Source organism: Pteronotus mesoamericanus, unplaced genomic scaffold (genome assembly GCF_021234165.1).
Source record: "Pteronotus mesoamericanus isolate MK-2021 breed Mesoamerican mustached bat unplaced genomic scaffold, CSHL_Meso_final contig_82, whole genome shotgun sequence".
NCBI lineage: Eukaryota > Metazoa > Chordata > Mammalia > Chiroptera > Mormoopidae > Pteronotus > Pteronotus mesoamericanus.
In genome coordinates, this window is record NW_026555265.1 from 20,342,130 (window position 1) to 20,358,531 (window position 16,402).

General features: G+C 33.5%; 1 protein-coding gene across 1 annotated transcript in view; it reads left to right on the forward strand.

Annotated features, from left to right (window-relative positions):
- ROBO2 (roundabout guidance receptor 2) overlaps nt 1-16,402 on the forward strand; it is a 581,303-nt gene that overhangs the window by 477,125 nt on the left and 87,776 nt on the right. Inside the window, exons 9-10 of the mRNA XM_054585229.1 lie at nt 1,294-1,465; nt 7,541-7,746. Of these exons, the coding sequence (XP_054441204.1) occupies nt 1,294-1,465; nt 7,541-7,746 (378 nt within the window). The remainder of the gene's footprint in view (nt 1-1,293; nt 1,466-7,540; nt 7,747-16,402) is intronic.

Genomic DNA, 16,402 nt, shown 5'->3' on the forward strand with positions numbered 1-16,402 from the left:
CTTTTAGAAAGGGTTTAACAACATGGTAATGTTTATGTAAAGTGGGCTTATAGTGTCACACTTGAATCTAATAAAGTGGACATTCATCATGTTGCAATAAAGAGGAGAGCTTCTAATTAAAGTAGGACATCATTCTCAGGATTAAAGTCATTTAGCGTAATTGAAAAGTGTTAATACCCTATTTTATCCTCTTCCATTGGTATTACTTCAAGGGTAAAAAACATTTTAAGGTGAAAATGTGTCTTATGCTTTAACTGAATGTTATTACCTCCTGATTGTGACATATTGAAACTGTTTAATTACAAACCCGGAAAATTAATTACTATATGGAGAAACAGATCACAAAGGGTTATAATGTTCTATTTTGTAAATAAGTATAACATAAAAATTGATATGTCCTTATTTATAATCCAACTTAGAAATATATCTCAATGATTTATTATACCCAAATGTATTTCTTAATTGAATAACAGTAAGCAACAAAGGTCATGGGAGGTAATATTACTGTTCTCATAAAAGAATTTTAAAATTGTGATTAGGCAGCTTGTATTTAATATGAGATGTATAGTAAACTAACTTTTCAAAGAAAGTATAACTATGAAAATCTTTACAATTAAATATATACTTCAGAAACATTCTTCATCTTCTCTTTTATTTTCCATGATTTGGCTAATCTTGCTTAGTCTGCAGGATTCATTCAAAGTTCATTCTGAAGCTGTTACAACCCGTAGGAACCTTAGAGCAGGGGTAGGTTTGGCTCTGTGTCGGTCTCAGTCACAAAATTTTGGGGGACCACCTTTAGGAGAAAGTCTGTTAATTACATCAAGTATTAAAAATAATGAGCAGAAAACATATTTTGCATTCTTTAATACGCAGTCTGTAAAATATATAGTTAATGTTACTTTCCAGATTCTCACAATGTCTATGAGTTGAGTCAGATAAGCATTTTTATGCCCATTTTACAGGCGAGCCCACCATGTTTCAAAGATACTGAGTAATTAGTGGAAATTCAGGGAAAGAATAAATGGTTAAGATCCTTATTTTTTAGATGACTTTGCCTTCAACTCAAACATGCTGACTTCTTGAGCATATGATTATTATTACCTCATTTGAGAAAAGTTTCTCAGTGAAACGCACTAGGTGGAATTAAATTATTTCAACATTATGTTTTTGTTTAAATCTATGTATTTTCTTAGTCCAAATATATTTTCATAATTGCAGTAGTTGTTGTTAATAGAATTTTCCTTCCACATGGGGTAAAGAATATTGATGAGATTGTGTTTGCTTCCACAGAACCTACTTTTCCCAAACCAACCCCAGCAGCCCAACAGTAGATGTTCTGTGTCACCCACCGGAGACCTTACGATCACCAACATTCAGCGTTCAGACGCGGGTTACTATATCTGCCAGGCCCTAACTGTGGCAGGAAGCATTTTAGCAAAAGCTCAACTGGAAGTTACTGATGGTGCAGTATTATTAGATTTGTCTTATGAAAACAATGGCTTTTATCTCAAGATCCATATAAACCATGTGAAATTTTCTGATTTGTTAGTTAAATTATTTTAATTAATTCGTATCTTCCTAGTTTGAATCTAGGTAAGATAACATTTTTAATAGATTCTAATTGTCCTTGATTTAATACCATTTATTTTCCCAAAGAGTATCCAAGACAATCTATTTGTGCTTAAAAACATAATGATGCATTATTTTAAAGAAATGACATTATACTCACATTGTATAGACATGTTATCTGTATATTTTATTTAGTCTTATGAAGACATCATTTCTTCTAATAGATATTAATAAGTTTATTCTACTAGAGGAGAAAGAGAGCATCTTTAATATTATCAGTGGAAATAGAGACGTTTATAGTTAATTATGATATCCTATGACTTTTTGATTATACATTCACGATGTTAAATTAATTAAGCACCTTCCAAACTACTGATAGATGCTAAAATTATTTTTTTGCATATATGTACTGTGAATCTTAACTGAAGCACCTACATTCATAGTGAAATTTGGAAAGGATGTAAGACTTTTCATAGTCTGATTTTTTTCCCCCAAGAGCTTGTCTCAGATGACAGCAAAAATTAGATATTTTGTTAACCTCTGAACATGAATTTAAGCCCTATTGTTTGGTGTTTTAAATTTTAAAAATGTCCTCCTTTTCTATATTTTTGAGGTTTGGGGTTTTTTTTGCTTGACACTGTGAATCTGGGATATAAGAGCTTTGGTCTTTGACCTCTCTGATTCTCTTCTTTCTCTGCTGGTGAAATTTGATGTGCTTTCCTACAATTCACATTTAAATGTAGATTAAAAGGTCATTTAAAATTAATAGACAGGCAATATATTTTAATGTTCGTGGTATTGCCTGATTCAGCACCATGGCAGGAATGGAAATAAATAGAGCAGACAAACATTGGCTGTGGGTACACTGAGTTGTTAATGGCCACACCTGCTGATGCTGCAGAGATTTCCTGTATGGAACTGAAATAAGTCAGGTTCAAGCAGGGTAACAGTGCTGACAAGATCTTCTTTTAGATGGACATCTTCGATGCTTTGTAACTCTGTATTTCTTTAAAAGAAATAAAATATAATTATTAATCTTAAGTTTTTATGATTCCTACTATGAGCAAAAGTATCCAGGTATATATACATGGAAAATAAGATATTCTGGCCAAAGGCTGAATTTTAGTCTACACTTTTACAAAATATTCCAAATAACACTTAAGGTCTCTACTGTAATCCAGTGAAAATCTTAATAGTATTTTATAAAAGACAGACTCTAAAATATTTCCAAATAAAAAAAGTATTGTGGAAAAAGCAAAATATATTTGTAGAAAACAAAATTGATGAATTAGAAGAGCTGACTGATGTGGTTAATGAAACAAGTGGATATTCAGAATTATGTCTAATATAATGAATCAGAAAGCTTTTGCTTTGAGAATTTATATCAGTTGATGACATAATCACATGAAACAGTAGTTGTACTAGCTTTGTTTCTGAGGTCAACATTAAGGCAGTGATAAATAATTTTAAATCTGATAACTGAGATAGCTCTGGACATTTAGCTACAGCTGGCCTGAACTTGAATCACTACACTGATTTTTACTTAAGGAAGCAATCACAAAATCTAGAGCCTTTTGCAAAAATGTTGAATGAGGGTTGTATAGTTATTAGTAAAGAAATCTAACTTCAAGGCATACACATGCATTGTTATTATAAATAACCCTGTCATATTGGCTGATGACTTCAGCTTCTATTCAGTGTTTTGAAGTTATTAGATTAGTTAACAGTTTAAAAACATGTGAGTTACTATTTTTATTTTTAACATTTTGTGTGTGTACAATCCGGGACAATTTAGAGCCAGTTGAAATTCCAATGCAGAATGAAAACATATGTCATGTTCTGAGAAACAAGCAAAACATCTCTGTAGATGTTTCTGTTGTTACATTTTTGCACTTACACTCCTTTTTCAGAAATATTTTTAGCTTAAGTGTTCATCATATAAGATGAGATGACTAATGGTGATGAAAGGTGCTGTTGAGTGATAATTTCACTGATTATAGATTGAGCTAAGATACTTCAATATACTCAAGTTTCAAAATATCCCTTTAAAGGGCCTTCTCATTAATTCATTGATGCTGTTCTTCATTTCTTCTTTTCTTCTACTCTTTTTCTTTAAGAAAATTAGAATATTGTAACAAGAATTCTATGAGTAGAGCCAATAGCATCTAAAAGTACTGATGAGAAGAAATGTACTTATACCTTATATTGACAAGAAATGTCACACCATGATCTTACATGAATGATTTACTGGAGATTTACAGTGTATAGTTAGAGGAAACCATGGAGCTGTTCACAGATCATTGCAAACCCTAAATGTTCATTTAACCATTGACCTTAATGTTATGGGAACTTGTGGTCATCTTTCACCCCATAACATGTTTGAACTGAAAATTCCTTTTAGCCAGGAGATTTTTAATTACTTTATTGATCAAATTCATTTAAAATAGGATTAGCTACACATTTGTGGAGTAAAAGAAAGAAAAAAAATAAAGAAGCGAGAGTGAGAAAGAAAAACAGAGGGAAGGGAGGGAGAGACAGAGAGAAAAATAAGAGAAGGAAGGGAAGGGAAGGAAAGAAGGAAGGAAGGGAGGGAGGGAGGGAGGGAGGGAGGAAGGAAGGAAGGAAGGAAAGAAAGAAAGAAAGAAAGAAAGAAAGAAAGAAAGAAAGAAAGAAAGAAAGAAAGAAAGAAAGAAAGAAAGAAAGAAAGAAAGAAAGAGAGAGAGAGAAAGGAAGGAAGGAAGGAAGGAAGGAAGGAAGGAAGAAAAGGAAGAAAGAAAAAGGAAGGAAGGAAGGAAGGAACTATATGTCTTTTGACTATATCTAATAATTTTAAAAATATAAAAATAAAATCAGGTTATAAGAAGTTACCTGAATTCTATACAGATACCTAATTTGAAACAATTATTTAAAATCTACTAGTTTTTACTCTACTGCTACAGACCAATTTTTTCTCATTGAATTTAAAAATTATGTTTTGTGAATTGCCCTTCCCATTTTGTCCCGTAAAGAAAATAAATTCTATGAAACTTTCCATTTCAATATAATTTGTACAATTTTTGCCAGATGTATTATAATTAGTATAATATTGTACTTTCACATTCTCTAACAATTATTTTATTCACTTCTAAAATGAAGAATGTGTTCAAGGAAATCAGTGAAATAGTAGGTCTGATTTTTGTTGTATAGAATACATGGACAATATTTTACTGTTTTTCTTAGGTTTTTAGGTTTTCTACATACATATACATACATTTTAATGCATATTTTGATGTAGTAGGTTTAGGTTGATTGAAAGTCCACTACATCTTTCCACACAAGGGACCTATATAATAACTTCTATTTTAAATTAAATTGGTTGGCCTTCTCATGGTAGGCTCTAAAATGGTGCTTTATTTATTGCTTTTATTCCTAAAAACTGTAAACTACAGTAATAAAGGCAATGCATATAGGTTGAGAAATAATCATATAAACTGGCATTTGTAGAAGCCAATACACAGAAAAGGATTAGTGCATCAATAAGCAATACAACTGTTTGATTATGAACATTGTAATACAACATGAACTTTTTGAGAAAGACTATTTCTCTTCACATTTGTTTAGCAAAAGTTAGATTCCACCATAGCATCTACAGTAAGGACTATATAACATCTACGGTAAAGATTTTTTCTTTACCGTAGATGTTATATAATATATAATATATAAAACAATATATAATATACACACATATATAATAATAGTTCACATTCTTCAAGCGTCAACTGTGTGTTTTTGTATTTTGAAGAAATAACTGATTTTAGGGTTGGATCGGGAATTATATAGGATAACCCTGGAGCATCTTGTAGTATCAAAAGTAAGGAAGTTTCCCAGTCCAATGTGGCTTAGTTGGTTTGGTGTCACCCTGCAAAGCAAAGAGTTGCCCACTTGATTCCTAGTCAATGCACGTGCCTGGATTGTAGGTTAGGTCCCAGTTAGGGTGCATACGAGAAGTGGCCATTTGGTGTTTCTCTTTTATATCAATGTTTTTCTCCCTTTCTCACTTCCTTCCTCCGTCTCTAATAATAAATAAATAAAATACTTTTTTTTAAAGTAAGGAAGTACTGAAAAAGCCCCACACATTTTGGGGGTTGTGGGATGAATATCAAAGGACCACAGGAGCCAAATGTATGAGAGCACCAATGGCCAATATAGAAATTTGAGCAGCAAAAGAGAAAAAGTAGTACTGGAGTATAGCTCAAAATATAAAATAAATATGCATGAGTCCATATTGATAGAAAAAATGTTTGAATAAATCAATAAATGGAGAAGACACAAATCTGTGCACAAGAATGCCAAATTTTTTTTGTAAATACTCTGCCCTTTAAGAAAGTGGAATAAACTCCCCACTCTTTACATGTGGATGACTCAGAGACATTCCTCTCTAAGGGTACAGTTATGAAAGGTGGGAAAACTAAATTTACAGTGGAGAAACCTGACAAACACACCTTAGCCAGATGATTACAGTTAACATCAACAGTAATGTCTTTTTTATAAATTGAAAAACAATTTTCCCCTCATCTCTCCTACACCCAACCCCCACTCTCTGCCTTTGGCAACTACCAATCTGTTCTCCCTACCTATGATTTTTCTTGTTTGTTTGTTCGTTTGTTATTAAATTCAGATACAATTTTTAAAAACATATTTAGATTTTTTAACTTTTTAAAATTTAATTTTATTTATATATTTTATTTATTTATATTTTTATTTTTATATATACACACACAGAGTTGACCCTTGAATAATATGTGGGTTAGGGGCACTGATGTTCTTCCCAGTTGAAAAATTCACATATAATTTTGGCCTCCCAATATCTTAATGGATAACCTGTTATTGACTGGAAGTCTTACTGGTAAAATAAACAGTTGATTAACACATATTTTGTATATTATGTGTATTATATATTGTATTCTTACAATGAAGTAAGCTAGAGAAAACGCTATTAAGAAAAAAACTATATATGTACTACATATAAAATAAAAAGTGTATTTTGAATAATTAACCAAAAATCCATGCTGAAGTTTATAGAACTTGCTCTTAATTTTAAGACAGTTTTCCTTGGACATGGACATGTCAGTTTTATTATGAGGTGGTCTTCTAATTAGTTCTAGATAAAAAACTTGCCTCTAGTTATCCATTTAAATAATAATATACATTACGATATATTCCCTAAATCATTATGAAATACTTCTGAAGACACTGAAGATAAAATCGAATAAAAAACACACTGACATAAAATCTTTTGAAATTATAGAAAATTTACCCAGCAAACACAGAAATTGATATATAAATATATAAATACTATTTTAAAAAGTGTTTAGCATACATAAATAAAGTTTAATTTGACTGCTTATCTTTGCTTAGTTTTAAGGACTAATTAAATAATTTCTTCCAAATTATATTATTGTGATCTAAAGACTGCACACCACAATTTTGGAAATAAATATTTATATTCAAATATTTTAACATCAACAAACTATAGTCTCTACACCTACAGTGTGCAACTGGTGCTAGGAAGGGTGAAATTATGTATTATAAATATATTTATAATAGAAGAGAAAGTGAAATTGAATTTACTCATGTGTCCTCCACAGGCTTTCTTAAATATGCATAAGAGAGAGAAAATAGATATTTTATCAATGACTTAGAAGTTCTCCACATTTTCATTTTAATACCTTTCAATAACATTAAGCTTTTCTAAAATGTTAAAATTTATGCCTTCATCATCTTAATTATAGGTAATTCAAACTAAGTTATATATAATAGTATGGCCTCAGTATAGTTTGTACAGATGATAGGTATTTGATGGAAACAGAATAATCAGAATAAGTTATGAGTAATGTATTTCATTTGGAGGCTTTAACCTTACTTCCAATATCAAGACTACTGAATATTATACAAGTTAAAATATCCTAAAAATATCTTTATCCTTTAGTTTTAACAGATAGACCTCCACCCATAATTCTACAAGGCCCAGCCAACCAAACACTAGCAGTAGATGGCACAGCATTGCTGAAATGTAAAGCTACTGGTGACCCTCTCCCTGTAATCAGCTGGTTAAAGGAGGGATTCACTTTTCTGGGTAGAGATCCAAGAGCAACTATACATGAGCAAGGAACATTGCAGATTAAAAACTTACGGGTAAGTAACATTTGACTTGTACTTTGTATTTTTATCCCAAATAAGTACTGCCCTAGTGAAAACTGTGTTGTGAACTTAAAATCTTATATCCAAGCACAATCGCTCTACATTTTATTATGGGCCATGTTAGTTCTCAATGTACAGATGATGACTTTAAATTAGAGGGGATATCGTTGCCCTTATGTTACTCATAAAATTTTATTTTTTATAATTGTTTATGTTGTTACAGTTGTTCCCATTTTTCTTCCCTTGCCCCGCCCTCCGCTCAGTCCACCCGAACTTCCATATTCAATCCCCACACGGTTGTCCATGTTTATGGGTCATTCATATCTGTTGTTTGAGTAATTCCTCTACTTCTTTCTAACTGTCCCCACTTCCTTTCTCCCTTCTTACTGCTGTCAGTCTGTTCCATGATTATGTGCCTCTGGGTTCTATGTTGCTCATTAGTTTATTTTGTACATTAGATTCCTCTTAAGTGAGATCATATGATATTTGCCTTTCACTGACTGGCTTATTTCCCTTAGCATAATAGTCTCCAGTTCCATGCATGCTACTGCAAAAGGTAGGAATTTCTCCTTTTTTTTCTGCTGCATAGTTTTCTATTCTGTAAAGGTACTACAGTTTTGAGTTTGTTTGTTTTTTTTAAGGTACTACAGTTTTTTAATCCACTCACCTACTCAAGGGCACGTATGCTGTTTCTAAATCATGGCTATGATAAATAATGCTGCTATGAACATAGAGGTGCATAAATTATTTTGGATTGGTGTTTTGGGATTCCTAGAGTCTATTCCAGTAATGGAATTGCTGGTCAAAAAGTAATTCCATACTTAATTTTTTTAGGAAATTCTGTACTGTTTTCCATAGTGGCTGTACCAGTGCATTAGACCAACAGTTCACTGGGGTTCCTTTTTCTCCACATCTTTGCCAGTAGTTGTTTTTTGTTGAAGATAGCCATTTTAGCCGGTGTGAAGTGAGAACTCATTGTGGTATTAATTTGCCTCTCTCTGTAGGCTAGTGGTATTGAGCAGGTTTCTTATTTTGGGGGGGGTTGCTTTTTTTTTTTATCGTTGTTCGAGCACAGTTGGCTCCATTTTCCTGCCACCACTTTTCCCTGCCCCACCCACCCCTGCCTCCAACCCTCAATCGTTCCCCCATTTGCTTTGTCCATGGGTCCTTTATATAGGTTCCTTGACGACCATTCCCCTTCTTTCCCTTATTATCCCCCTTCCCCATTCCCTCTGGTTCCTGTCAGTTTGTTCTTTATTTTCATGTCCCTGGTTATATTTTCCTTGCTTGTTTGTTTTGTTGATTAGTTTCCACTTATAGATGAGATCATATGGTATTCATCTTTCACTGCTTGGCTTACTTCACTTAGCATAATGCTCTCCAATTCCATCCATGCTGTTGCGAAGGGTAGTAGCTCCTTCTTTCTTTCTGCTGCATAGTATTCCATTGTGTAAATGTACCACAGTTTTTTAATCCACTCATCTACTCTTGGGCACTTAAAGCTGTTTCCAAATCTTGATTATTGTAAATAATGCTGCTATGAACATAGCGGTGCATAAATTCTTTTGGATTAGTGTTTTGGGATTCTTAGGGTATATTCCCAGCAGTGGAATTGCTGGGTAAAAAGGCAGTTCCATTTTTAGCTTTTTGGGGAAATTCCAGACTGTTTTCCACAGTGACTATACCAGTCTGTATTCCCACCAATAATGTACTGGGGTTCCCTTTTCTCCACAACCTCACCAGCACTTACTGTTTGTTGATTTGTTTATGGGGGCTTACTGGTCTGAAGTGATATCCCATGGTGGTCTTAATTTGCATTTCTCTGATGGCTAGTGATGCTGAGCATCCTTTCATATGTCTCTGGGCCCTGTGTATGTCCTCCTTGGACCTATTTGTTCAGGTCCTTTGACCATTTTTTAATTGGATTATTTGCCTTCTTGGAATGGAGTCATGTGAGTTCTTTATATATTTTGCAGATCAAACCCTTGTCCCAGGTATCATAGGCAAATATATGTTCCGATGCAGTTGATTTGTTTTTCATTTTGCTGATGTTTTCTTTAGCCATGAAGAATCTTCTTATTTTGATGAAGTGCCATTTGTTTATTCTTTCCTTTATGTCCCTTGCTCTAGGGGACATATTGGTGAAAATGTTGCTGCGTGGAATATCTGAAATTTTCCTGCCTATATTCTTCTCTAGGACTTTTCTGGTGTTGCAACTTATATTTAAGTCTTTTGTCCATCTTAAGTTTATTTTTGTGTATGGTGTAAGTTGGTGACAGAGTTTCAGCTTTCTACATGTAGCTGTCCACATCTGCCATGATGTTTGTTGAGCAGTTTTTTATGTCTGTGGGCAATCTGTATGTCTTCCATAAGGAAGTATCTATTCAGTTCCTTTGCTCAATTTTTAATTGGATTGTTTATCTTCCTGGTGTTGCATCATATGAGTTCTTTATATATTTTGGAGATTAGATCCTTTCTGATATATTACTGGAAAATATATCCTCCTGACATCGGTACCCTTTTCATTTTGACGATGGTTTCTGCAGACACTCTTTAATTAGATGTAATCCCATTTGTTTTTCTTTTCCCTTGTCCTAGGAGATATACCAACAAAAATTGCTACATGAGAAATCTGAAATTTTAGCGCCTATGTTTTCCACTAGGATTTTTATGGTATCACAACATATTTAAGTCTTTTATCCATTTTGAGTATATTCTAGTGTATGGTGTAAGTTGGTGGCCTAGTTTCAATTTTTTTTGTGTGTACCAGTCCAGTTCTCCCAACATCATTTATTGAAGAGACTATCTTTACTCTATGCTCCCTTTGTCAAATATTAATTGACCATAGAGACATGGGTTTATTTCTGGGCTCTCTATTCTGTTCCATTTATCTACACATCTGTTCTTATGCCAGGACCAGACTGTTTTGATTACAGTGGCCTTGTAGAATATCAGGTTTGATATCAGGTATTGTGATCCCTCCAATTTTGTTCTTCTTTCTCGATTGCTAACACTATTCAGGGTCTTTTTTGGTTACATATAAATTTTTGGAGTATTTGTGCTGAATCTGTGAAATATGCTATTGGTATTTTAATAGGAATTGTGTTGAATCTATATGTTTCTTTGGGTGGTATGGAGATTTTAATTATGTGAATTTTTCTATTCCATGAACATGGTATATACTTCCATTTATTTGTATCTTCCTCAATTTCTTTCTTCAGTGTTCTATAGTTTTCTGAGTACAGGCCTTTTACCTCTTTGGTTAAATTTACTCCTAGGTACTTTATTTTTTTCTTGTTGCTATAGTAAATGGATTTTATTCCTAGTTTCTCTTTCTAATAGTTCATTGTATACCAAAATGCCATCAATTTCTGAATATTGACTTTGTATCCTGCTACTTTGTTGAATGAGCTTATTAGCTCAAGTAGTTTTTTTGGTGGAGGCAATAGGGTTTTCAATGTACACTATCATATTGCCTACAAATAATGACAGTTTTACTTCCTCCTTTTCATTGGATGCCTTTTATTTCTTCTTATTAGATTGCTGTGGCTAGAACTTCCAGCACTATGATAAATAAAAATGGTGAAAGTGGACATGCTTGTCTTGTTCCTGATTTTAAGGGCAAAACTTATCTTTTGCCCATTGAGTATGATGCTGGCAACAGGTTTCTCATATACGGTCTTTATTGTGTTGAGGTTTGCTCCCTCAAGTCCCACACTGCTGAGTGTTTTTTATCATAAATGAGTGTTGGATTTTATCAAATGTTTTTTTAACACCTATTGATATGATCATGTCATTTTTATCCTTCATTTTGTTTACATGATATATTATGTTTATTGATTTGAAAATATTGTACCATCCTTGCAGCCCTGGAATAAATCCCACTTGATATGGTATATGATCTTTTGAATGTATTGCTGGATCCAGTTTGCTAGTATTTTGTTGGAGATTTTAAGATCTATGTTCAGCAGAAATATTGGCCTGTAATTTTCTTTGTTTTGTCTTTACCTGGTTTTAATATTGGCCTCATAAAAAGAGTTTGGGAATCTTCCCTCTTCTTGAATTTTTTGAAAGAGTTTGAGAAAGATAGGTGTTTTTTCTTCTTTGAATGTTTGGTAAAATTTACCTGTGAAGCCATCTGGTCCAGGGCTTTTGTGTGTCAGGAGTCATTTGATTACTGCTTCAATTTCACTAGTTGTTAGTCTATTCAGGTTTTCTGCTTCTTCCTGATTCAGTTTTGGAAGATTCTATGTTTCTAGAAATTTATCAATTTCACCCATGTTGTCCAAATTCTTAGTATAACACCATTTCTTGGTGTTCATAGTAATTTTTTACAATCCATTGTATTTCTGTGGTATCAGTTGTTACCTCTCCTCTTTCATTTCTGATTTCATTTATTTGGGTCTTCTTTTTTTCTTGATGAGTCTGATTAAAGGATTGTCAATTTTTTTATCAATGAATCCTTTGAATTGTCTTTTTAGTCTCTGTTTCATTTAATTCTGCTCTGATATTGATTGTTCCCTTTCTTCTGCTCACTCTAGGCTTCCTTTAGTTCTTTTAGATGCAGTGTTGGGCTGTTTCTCTGAAATTTTTTTAAATCTCTTTTAGGTAGGCCTGTGTTTCTTTAAACTTCCCTCTCAGGAATACTTTTGCTGTGTCTCATAGGTTTTGGGTTGTTGTGTGTTCATTTTCATTTGTTTCCAGATACTTTTGATTTATTCCTTGATCTCATTGTTAATGCTTTCATTATTTAATAACATGTTATTCAGTCTCCATGTATTTGAATGTTTCTGAGGGGTTTTTTTCTTGAGTTTGGTTTCTAATTTCAAGCCATTATGATTCAAGAATATGTTAGATATGAGTTTAGTGTTACTGAATTATTTAAGGCTTGTTTTGTTTCCTGACATGTGGTCTACCACTGAAAATGATCCATGTGTGTTTGACAAAAATGTATATTTTGCTTCTTTAGGGTGAAATATTCTGTAAATATCAATTAAGTCTTTCTGATCTAGAGTGTTGTTCAATGCCTCAATATCCATGTTGATTCTTTGTTTGAAAGGTCTATCCATTGCTGACAGTGGGATGTTAAAATCCTTTATGATGACGGTATTGCTGTGGATCTCTTTCTTAAAGTCCTCCAAGATTTTCCTTATGTATTTAGGTGCTCCTATGCTGGGCATATATATGTTTCCAAGGGTTATATCCTCTTGTTGTATTGTTCCCTTATGTATTATGGAGTAACCTTCTTTGTCTCTTGTCATGGCCTTTGTTTTGAAGTCTATTTTGTATGCTATTAGTATTGCTACCCCAATTTTTTTTTATGCCCGTTTACTTGGAATATGTTTTCATCCCTCCACTTTCATCATGTGTAGGTCTTTTGTTCTGAGGTGGGTCTCCTGTAGACAGGATATATGAAGGTTGTATTTTTTAATCCATTCAGTTACCATATATCTTATGATTGTATGATTTAATCCACTTACATTTAAGGTTATTATTGATAGGTACTTATTCATAGCCATTTTTTCCTTTGTACCTGCCCCCCTCCCCATTCTTAAAGCAGTCCTTTAGCATGTCTTCCAATCCTGGCTTGGTGGAGATAGACTCTTTTAGCTATTTTTGTCTGGGAAGCTCTTTATTTCACCTTCCATTTTAAATGAAAGCTTTGCCTAATGGAGTAGTTTTGGTTGCAGGCCCTTGCTTTTCATTACTTGGAATATTTTGTGCCCGTCCTTTCTGGCTTGTATTGTTTCTGTTGAGAAATCAGTTGATAGCCTTATCAAAGCTTCCATGAATGTTACTAGCTGTTTCTCTCTTGCTGCCTTTAAGATTCCCTCTTTGGTTTAAATAAAATTTTAATGAACTTAGAAGATTCGTACTCTTTCATCCCAACCTATATGTATGCAATCAGTGAAACTAAAAATATTAAACACGTAAAGTTAATGATAGTAATACAATATTAAAATAATTCTAAAGTGATAAATGCTTCTGATTTACTCTCATGAACAAAGGAAATTTGTAGGGAAATGTGGATAAACTGACTTGACCAAACAGTTGTATGGGGGAAAAAAATGTGGAGATGAGACTGAGTACACATCAGCTACTAGTTTTAGCTAGTTGGTAGAAAAATACTACATTTTAGGTTAAGTTGCTGTGAAATTTAAAAGTAAACTTGTGGACAAGAACAGATTTGCTTCTCTTTTGACAAAGGATGATATGATAAAAGTGACCATTTCTGCCAACTTAAACAAGTAAGATCTGCTTCAGGAACAACACAATCAAAATGAATGTGTACTTCTGAGTATTAGCTACCTACTACTATCTAACACATTAACAAAGACTTAGAGGCTTAAAGCAACACACATTTATTATCTCACAATGTCTGTGGGTTAGAAGCCTGAGCATGACTTACGTGAATCTTCTGCTTCAGGGCCAACAAGCGTACAGTCAGGTGTCAGAGTTGTGGTCTCATCTGAAGATTAATTGAGGATAGATTTGATCCCTAGCATCATGACTATAGCAGCACTCAGTTCCTTGTGACGGGTGACTTCAGCTTCTTGCTTACTGATGGCTGAAGGCTGTCTGTCTTTAGTTCCTTGATGTGTGGATATTACCAATATGACTGTTTGCTTCTCCAAAATCAACAAATAGAGAGTTTCCTAACAAGAGAGTCATTGCACTTCTGTGCAACATAATTACAAAAATGACATCTTGTCACCATTGCCCTGTGCTATTGGCCAGAAGTAAGTCAACAGGCCCTCTACCCTCAAGGTGAGGGATGATACAAGGTGTGAATACCAAAAGGATATATCATGGGGGCCGCCTGCCCTCCAAAGGTATAGTCAAGTCATTCAACCAAATATAGAAAGACTCTCTCCATGCAAAAGCTCTATTCCAATACTAGAGAGTGTATTATAATAATCGTAAGATTGGGAATGAGAGTGTGAACTGAGATGGTTAATGTAATAGTGCTTGAAGAAAAATTGACTGAAAAAGATTGAGTGGAAGAACAATTAGTAGAATCTGGTCTCTAGGGAGAAATTGGGAACCAAGATGAAGAAAACATAAAACAAAATTAAAACTTCAAAAAACAATGTTGAATTTCCCTTTAAAAATTATCACAGTGTTCTTCTCTTACAATGCAAATGTATTTGCATTTGCACACTTATTTTGTATTTATCATTATAATATATAGATACATGCATAAAAAAACAATTACTCTATTTTCACATTGTGTGTGTGCACACACAGAAATGCAAATCTTTAGTATATTAATATATGTAGCTTTTTCATTTTAATTTTGAGACACAGATGTTGATTACTGCTCTAATTTAAAAAAATGCTTTCAAATTCAGTTAAAAGAAAAATAAATTAATAAAGATTTTAGCCTGTCTTTTTATTGATTGTAAATTAATTGTTAACCTTCTATGAACAAAATAGGAATTATTAAAAAATTAATGCCAACTCTCCTTGAGTAAACACTTTAACCTATCTCTCTGGGCTAAAGGCAGACTTGGGCCGTGGAGGTTAATGCGATTTCACTGTACTGCTGAATTAGAGTTTGTGCTTGAATAGTCAGGATCCCCAGTAATGTTTGAAAGAAGCAATTAAAGGTGGGTGCTTGATGATGTCAAACAAACTTTGAGCCCTCTGACAGTTTCTGAATAGTCTGTCTGAAATGCAAGCTCCTGGGGGCTTGTCTGCAGCCAATTGCACAAGGAAAATAGCAGGTGATGGAGGGTGACAGCACATGAATCTCTTTTTAAAGCACTTGGTTAAGGATAAAAAGAGAAGGATTGAAAAGATATGAAGCACTTGTGCTCAGCAAAGACATTATTGAAAACTGAAGGAATAAAAATCAATGTGGTGATGATATAGGAGTGACTTTAACAATGACATCTAGGCTTTTGCTAGAACTTTTGCTAAACTCAAAAATGACTCTCGTTTGCCTTGACTGGTGTGGCTCAGCAGGTTGGGCATCATCCTGCAAACCTGAAGATCACCAGTTTGATCGCTTTTTGGGGTACTTGTCTGGGTTGTGGGCCAGTTCCCCAGTTGGGAGTGTGCCATAGTGTTTTTGAGTTATATCTATTATTGATCTTTGGGCTTTTGTCAATGCAAAATCACAGAGCATTCTGCCTTTTACATTTGTAAAATAGAACTCCTGATTATATTATCAATTATCCCTAAAAGTCTTTTCCCACTCTTTAATGAACAACAAAAACATTGTGTTTCTCTCACATATCAATGTATCTCTCCCCTTCTTTCTCCCTTCCTTTCTCTGTCTCTGAAATAAGTAGATACAATCTTTTTAAAAAATGATTTTTCTTCTGTAATATGACTGTCTTTAAAGGGAGATAATGTGTTTTACAGTACTTCACTCTTATCAAAAGACTTTCTGTAGGTTATATTCCTTTGTGTCTCACTATTTCTTTTTCAGTACTTAATGCAAGGAGGAAAAGAGCATGATGAACATTGTGTTCTTATAGTTCAGCTAATTGGTAGCTGAATCAGTATCTTTTGAGAAATAGCATATTCTAATGCTCATTAAAACATACCTACCACAGCTAATGTCAGACTTGTATTTCCACACAATGACAAGGAGATGCTGTTAAGAAGCATTACCTACCTACCCTTCTTTTAGCGTTTGCAC